Source organism: Mesocricetus auratus, unplaced genomic scaffold (assembly GCF_017639785.1).
Source record: "Mesocricetus auratus isolate SY011 unplaced genomic scaffold, BCM_Maur_2.0 Super-Scaffold_100691, whole genome shotgun sequence".
NCBI classification, from domain to species: Eukaryota; Metazoa; Chordata; class Mammalia; order Rodentia; family Cricetidae; genus Mesocricetus; species Mesocricetus auratus.
Window position 1 is genome coordinate 48407090 of NW_024429267.1, and position 7236 is coordinate 48414325.

The 7236-nt window shown below is 47.8% G+C and overlaps 1 protein-coding gene across 1 annotated transcript; it reads right to left on the reverse strand.

Annotated features, from left to right (window-relative positions):
- Positions 1-5596: 5596 nt before the first annotated feature.
- Ccrl2 (C-C motif chemokine receptor like 2) lies at positions 5597-6746 on the reverse strand. Its single transcript, XM_013116979.3, has one exon. The coding sequence runs from the start codon at positions 6744-6746 to the stop codon at positions 5673-5675; it is 1074 nt and encodes a 357-aa protein (XP_012972433.1). The 3' UTR covers positions 5597-5672.
- Positions 6747-7236: the final 490 nt, after the last annotated feature.

The following is a 7236-nucleotide window of genomic DNA, read 5'->3' on the forward strand; positions in this document are numbered from 1 at the left end:
TAGGAATACTTTTGAATAGAAACTGTCAGGATTTGATAGAGAAGAGAAACATATCCATTTGTTCAGAGAGGGGTGTCGGTATAATCTGACAAAGGTTGCGTTGTTCAGAGAGAGGCATGTGTGCATAGCCTGTGTGGGTAAAGGAGCTGGGCTGTCAAGAGTGTTATCAGAAGGCAGGCGCACACGACCCAATTCAGGCAGAGTCCTGGGTCATGCCACCAATCCCTATGCTTCTCTATGTCAGCCCGCCACAAGGCAGGAACAGCACCACCGTGCTGGGAAAACTCACAAGATATCTCACAGTGCCATTTCAGGAAGGTGAGAGGGCTCTGCGGCCCTCTGTACAAAGTCTTCAGAGGTGTCCTTGCTACCTGGAGCTGTTAGCTTCAGAAGGTGGCTCCTGACAACCCCTAAGCAGGCCACAATGGGGCTTGCAGCACAGGCAAGCTAGGACAGCCGTGATAGGCACAATGGGGCTTGCAGCACAGGCAAGCTAGGACAGCCGTGATAGGCACAATGGGGCTTGCAGCACAGGCAAGCTAGGACAGCCGTGATAGGCACAATGGGGCTTGCAGCACAGGCAAGCTAGGACAGCCGTGATAGGCACAATGGGGCTTGCAGCACAGGTAAGCTAGGACAGCCGTGATAGGCACAATGGGGCTTGCAGCACAGGCAAGCTAGGACAACCGTGATAGGCACAATGGGGCTTGCAGCACAGGCAAGCTAGGACAGCCGTGATAGGCACAATGGGGCTTGCAGCACAGGCAAGCTAGGACAGCCGTGATAGGCACAATGGGGCTTGCAGCACAGGCAAGCTAGGACAGCCGTGATAGGCACAATGGGGCTTGCAGCACAGGCAAGCTAGGACAACCGTGATAGGCACAATGGGGCTTGCAGCACAGGCAAGCTAGGACAACCGTGATAGGCACAATGGGGCTTGCAGCACAGGCAAGCTAGGACAGCCGTGATAGGCACAATGGGGCTTGCAGCACAGGCAAGCTAGGACAGCCGTGATAGGCACAATGGGGCTTGCAGCACAGGCAAGCTAGGACAGCCGTGATAGGCACAATGGGGCTTGCAGCACAGGCAAGCTAGGACAGCCGTGATAGGCACAATGGGGCTTGCAGCACAGGCAAGCTAGGACAGCCGTGATAGGCAGAGCTACAGTCTAACCCAGACTGTCCTGCTGAATGCCCCTTGCCTTCTATTCAAACCAAAACTTCGTATTAGGACAGAGAGACAAAGGAGGCCATAGATCTCTTTGTTCTTCTTCCCACTGTAGCCATATCAATCAAGTCTCCCCCCTTCCACCCCTCTCTCCTGCTTCTTACCATTGCTTCTTTGTTTAACTGACTTGTTGAAGACAAGTTGAGAACAATTCAAGCAAACCAAGTTGGTTTTTTTAGGGGTCCGTCAGGGCTCAGAATTTGGTCCTAATATACCTGGTGGTACAGTGATACCTCCACCCAAGTCTGTTCTTGGGGTCCTGACATAAGGTTCAGGTTTAAGAAGAGGGCAAGAGTTCCATATAACCACACCTGATCAAGGTGTGGTCCCAGATATCATCACTGTCTCCAGTCCAGGGCTCTCCTACTAGGTGGTCTAACGAAGTGTTCAGAACTGTGTGAAATCTCTTCCCAGAGGACAAGCTCCCCACTTAGCTGACACCAGCTCCTCCTTCTCTATCCTGACACTTCTGGGAAATCCCAGTTCCCTTCATTGTTTCAGTAGTCTGATATCCAAAGGGAGAGAGGCACACATGTCTTCATTCCTGCCAGGATGGCTACACCCTTTCCTGGGAATGTGTAGTCCCTTTCCTAGGCCCTGTGGTCTGGAGAACTGGAAGACTGGATTTCAGTCCCCAAACACTGCAAGGTCTGTGTTTGTGTGTCTGCTGTGGGGAGACTGAAGGCTGATGGCTGGCAATACCCTCAACCCATGCCTACTGCAGTACTCTGAGATGGTACCAAAGTGACAAGCCTTCCTTATAGACAGAGCCAGCCAGCGCTTTCTCCCACTGGCAAGTAACTTGCAAGCAAAACAGAAGAACTATCCTTAAAAAACAACAAAAAACTATACTAGCCATTTTATGTTTGTTTTCTACTGTTTGTTAGTCTTTATTACAGTATTTGTAGAAAAATAGAAAAGCTAGTGTTTTTTAATGTGTGTGTGTGTGTGTGTGTGTGTGTGTGTGTGTGTGTAAGAGAGTGTGTGCCTGCCAAAGTACACAAATAGAGGTCAGAGGACAAATTGTGGGAGCTGGCTCTCTCCTTCCACCCTGTGGATCCCAGGGACCCAACTCTGGTCATCAGGCTTGAAAGTAAGTACTGTGAGCCATCTCACTGGTCCTCAAGCATTGCTTTAACCTTTAGGGAACAATCTGCTTGGTCTGACACAGAAGGAAGGTGTTGCTGTATTCAAGTTTTGAGGACACCACATCCCACTCTTGATTCTCAGCATCTGCCTGTCTGTCTTACGGCTCCCACTAGAGTTTCCAGGTCTTTCCACTTTCTGAATTTCATTCTGGAAATCCTGACAAGGCTGTCCCTTGAGTTCATCCCTGTCAGTAAGTGTCAGACAATGATGCTATTTCCTTAAACATAGAATAGAAGTGGGTGGGGACCAGACCTACTTCCTTAAAGTTGCAAAGAGAGTATATTCTCAGCCAGCCTTGTTTGGACTACCCAAACTCCTTTGCATATCTCCCTAAGTCTCTGTCTTGCAACTGCACTCCCTATGGGGTGCCATCCCCATTCTCCACCATCCTAGTCAGAGGTAGGGATGGGTTGGTGTGGTCCATGGGCAGGCATCCCTTATGCTGCTTGGAAACTCCATTTGAGCATGTGGTGGAAGGCTGAGAAGCAGAAGACCCTAGGCTGTGCTCTGAGACAGAGCTTGCACTAACACACTGGTGTGCCTCAGAGGGTTTTAAAATCAACCACACTTGATGCACATATTTAAATATTTACATATTTAAAATATACAATTTGGTAGGCTTTGGCACGTGTAACAGCTAGTGACTGCATCCAGGTAACAAATATATCCACTAGACCCCTCAGCATCCTTGTACTCTTTGTTATGTATCCCACACCCTCCTGTGTAAGCCTCCTTACCAACCGCTGACTTCAGCCACTAAGGGTTAGTTTGTGTTTTCTAAACTCTTATAGAAATAAAAATCTAAATAAACATTGGGAATTAAAATGTCTAACTGAGCAGAAGTCAGCCTTTTAGGACTTCATGCATGAAGCTGTATGATCCCATAGTCTGCTACTGTTTCTCCATCCATCTGTTGAGGTAGTTTGGGTGGCACTTTATGGCTATATAAATGTAGCTTTCATGAAGGTCCATGTACAGGTCTGTATACTGGTACATTTTCATCTTCTCTTTTCTTGGGTAAGCATTTAGAAGTGGAATGATTGGTAACTGTATACTTAGCTTTTTAAGAAATTTTCATCTTTTTCCAAACTGGTAATGTCATTTTATACTCCCACCGGCAGAGTACAAGAATTCCAATTTTAGTCAGGCGTTGGTGGTGCACGCCTCTAATCACAGCAGTTGGGAGGCAGAGGCAAGCAGATCTCTGTGAGTTCGAGGCCAGCCTGGTCTATAGAACAAGTTCCAGGACAGCCTCCAAAGCTACAAAGGAACCCTGTCTCAAAAACCAAAAAAAAAAAAAAAATTCAACTTTAGTTACTTGGAGATGTCACCATCAGTTTCTTTTTAAAACTTCTAGTAGCTGGGCAGTGGTGGTGCACCCCTTTAATCCCAACACTCGGGAGGCAGAGGCAGGCGGGTCTCTCTGAGTTCAAGGCCAATCCGGTCTACAAAGTGAGTTCCAGGACAGGCTCCAAAACTACACAGAGAAACCCTGTCTCCCCAAAAAAAAAACCAACCAAATAAAAAACCTCTTAGTGGTGTGTAGTGATGGGGTGGCCTGGTGTTTGTGCATGTGTGCCTGTACGCCTGTGTGCGCATTAGCAAGCACACATGTGGGCGTTGGAAGACAACTTTTCAGGGTTGGATCTCTCCTCCCACCTTTATGTAGGTTCCAGAGACTGAACTCAGGCCACCAGACTTAGTCAGCAAGTGCCTTCCCTCACCGAGCCCTGTGCTGGCCTTCTTTCCTTTCCCCTCCTTCGGTCACGGTGATAACTGTCATCCACCTATGACATGGGAGAACCATTTGTCCTAGGAAGAACCCCTAGGTGAATGCTCTCCTCATTCCCTTCACCTGCCTGTGCTGGCCTCCAACTTACTTTGAGGTCTGTGGTCCCATCTTATCCTTAAAAGAAGAGCTGTGACCACAAGTCCTCAGTCCAGATGGAGTGGAAGGCCTGCTCTGAACTCCAGAGGCAGAAAGAGGGGTCACTCCGAAATCTCAGGTGCTTGGAGATGTAACCCTGGGCAAAGAGCTGGCCTCTTGCTGACTGGCCAGTGGAAGCCCGTACTGTGTAACTCAGCTACAAAAGGAAGTGGGAAATTACATGTGGTCACAAGCTTATGAGGCCTAAGGTATGTGTTGTATTTCAAAGGTCACAGTGCTGATATAATCCAATGTTTCTAAGCATACTTTTACATCTACTCTTGTTAAATGTCCTTAGACACCACAGCCTTCATAACACAGTCATCAGCAAGTAATTCTAAAACCTTGAAGAGTCACAGGGAAGCTTGGGTACAGTGACGGTCAAGAGAGCCTAGTGTGTCCCCACAGGACCTTGGTTTCCACAGCCTCTATGCGACCAGTTCTCCCCATGACCCGAAGCAGCATGTGCCTGGAAGACTGTTTCCACAAGAAAATTTACTTCTAATTGTGTGTGTGTGTGTGTGTGTGTGTGTGTGTGTGTGTGTATGTGTGTGTATGTGTGTGACAGGGTCTAATGGACCCAAGCTGGCCTTGAACTCACTGTGTAGTCAAGGATTACCTTGAACTTCTGATCTTCCTGCCTTCCTTCTAGAGTTGAACTGAAATTAAGATGTGCACCACCGAGCCGGATGAGCTGGACATGGTGTCACACACTTTAATCCCAGGATTTAGGAGGCAGAGACAAGGGAATCTCTGAGTTCACAGCCAGCCTGGACTTCAAAGAGATTTCCAGGACTACACAGAGAAAGTGTGTCCCAAAAATCAAAACAAAACAAAAAAAGTGCCCAACCATACTAGGAATGCAAGGCTGACATCCTCCCAACTGAACTACACCCCAACCTTCAAACTGAGCTTTAAAAGTACATATTCATTTGTTGAACAAAAAAATGGGGTTGGGGAGATCTTGCTATGTGGCCCAGGTTACCGTTGCATTTGTGGGGATCTTCCTGCCCCAGCCTCCTAAAGTGCTGGGATTACAGACATATGCCATCACCCCTGGCTGGCTCTGGGACAAGTGACGTCGGGGTTTGCTCTTCAACTCTGCCATTTTGCAGTTACGTAGCTTTGGATGAATCACTGACCCTCAGTTTCTTTCTTGGCTATGGGAGTAAGAGTACCCACACTGTAGACAAGAAGTAAGGAGGAGGAGTGAGGTTCACCTTTATAACGAGCCTAGCCCCGTGCCGGAGACAAACTCAACGCTTACTAGTAAATATTCATTAACCAGCCCTCTTTCTTCTTATGTTCTATTTTTATACAAACATGTAAAAAATTACACAAAATAATTTGAAGAGACAAGGGTCAAGGTTTATATATCCTGCCTTTGATGCAAACTAGTGTAGAGTTCAAAGGGCTGGTCATGCCCTCTTCTTGGCGTTGCTCGCTGAGAGTCCCCCCCACTTTGAAATGGGGTGTCATTGCACCGTGGGAACAGACTGCAGAGATATCTCGTGAAGGCCTTGTCAAAAAGCAAACAGAGGAGAGGGTTAACACAACAGTGGGTGATGGCAATGAGCTGTGTGACCTGAACACTTGCATCCAGGAGGTAGCTGCTCTTTTCATCCTGCAGGGACAAGTGTTCCTGGAACTCGGACAGGAAGAGCACAATATTGTAGGGTGCCCACATCAAAAGGAACACAGCCATTATGACAAAACCAAGCTTTCGAAGATCATTCTGCCTCTCCCTGAAGGCCTGCGTTTTCCTCATTTGCCCACAGCAGAGTATAAAAACCACCAGAGGAAAACCAAGAACCAAAATGTTCATCTTTGAAGTCAGAAAATACTTCCAGAATGGCTCTTCAACTAGCAAAAAGTGAGGTTTGCCAAAGGCACACTTGTGTTTCTGTCTTTCCATCCGCGGCTGGTAAAACACAGATTCAGGCAAACTAAGTGCAATAGCCATGGTCCATGCCAGGATACTTGTAACAACACCACCGGGCACTGTCATGAAGGTGGATGACAGCGTCCCTTGGGAAAACAACTTGTACCCTAGCACAAGAAGAAGGATGTTGAAAAGTGTCTCGCTGTATAAGCCCGTGGAGTGGAGTCCAACAAGAACGTTACAAGTCGCATTGCCAGGGCTTCCCCCATGTGTGGCAGTGTGTGCCCAGAACGGCAGGGGAAGCAGGAAACACAAATTCGAAACTGCCAGGTTTAGAAAGTAGATGTTCCCCACATTCTTGAGTCCTTTGTATTTCACCAGGATAAACACAGCCAGCGCGTTGTCCAGGAGACCCACCGCAAATACAGAGCAGCAGAACTGCAGTACCTGCTGGGCGGAGAGGAGCTCGGGGGTGAGGGCTTGCTCCATCTCATGGCTGTCCAGGTCATCCTGTATGAGGACATCATAGTCATCCTCGGGGGCCACTGTGTAACTATCCATCTTGGGCTGCCCTGTGGGGAAACCAGAGATTATGTTTCCCCTCCATCCTCCGCGAAAGATTGAAAGTAAGTGTGGTCCCCACTCCCCAGAGTGGCCGCTCTGCTCAGTCTGCTCATTAAGTACCCATAGCACACCTTAAAATAGTAATCTACAACACCCAGGGGCTAAGCTGGCACTGGGACAGATATGCCCGGCACAAAAGGAGGCAGAAACACTACAAGTCCGTTAAATCCTTTTGGTAAAAAATGGGACTTGCTTAATAGGAGATAGGATCTAAGAAAACAAAGAGTTAAAAACAACCAGCGAAGTTGGTGCCCCTCCTACTTCCCAGCTATTAAAAAAAAAGTTTCCTTACCTTGCTCACCGCTTGAAATGAAACAGCGAAACAGCGTTCTTGGGGCAGGCCGCTTGATATTTTTCTCTCAAGGGATATAAACAGATGTTTGCAAAAGTGAAACCCCACTGGTCAAGCACGCGGACAAACTGGTGA

Coding starts and splice junctions, on each gene's coding strand:
- Ccrl2 (XM_013116979.3), bottom strand. CDS start 6,746: ATGGATAGTTACACAGTGGCCCCCGAGGATGACTATGATGTCCTCATA.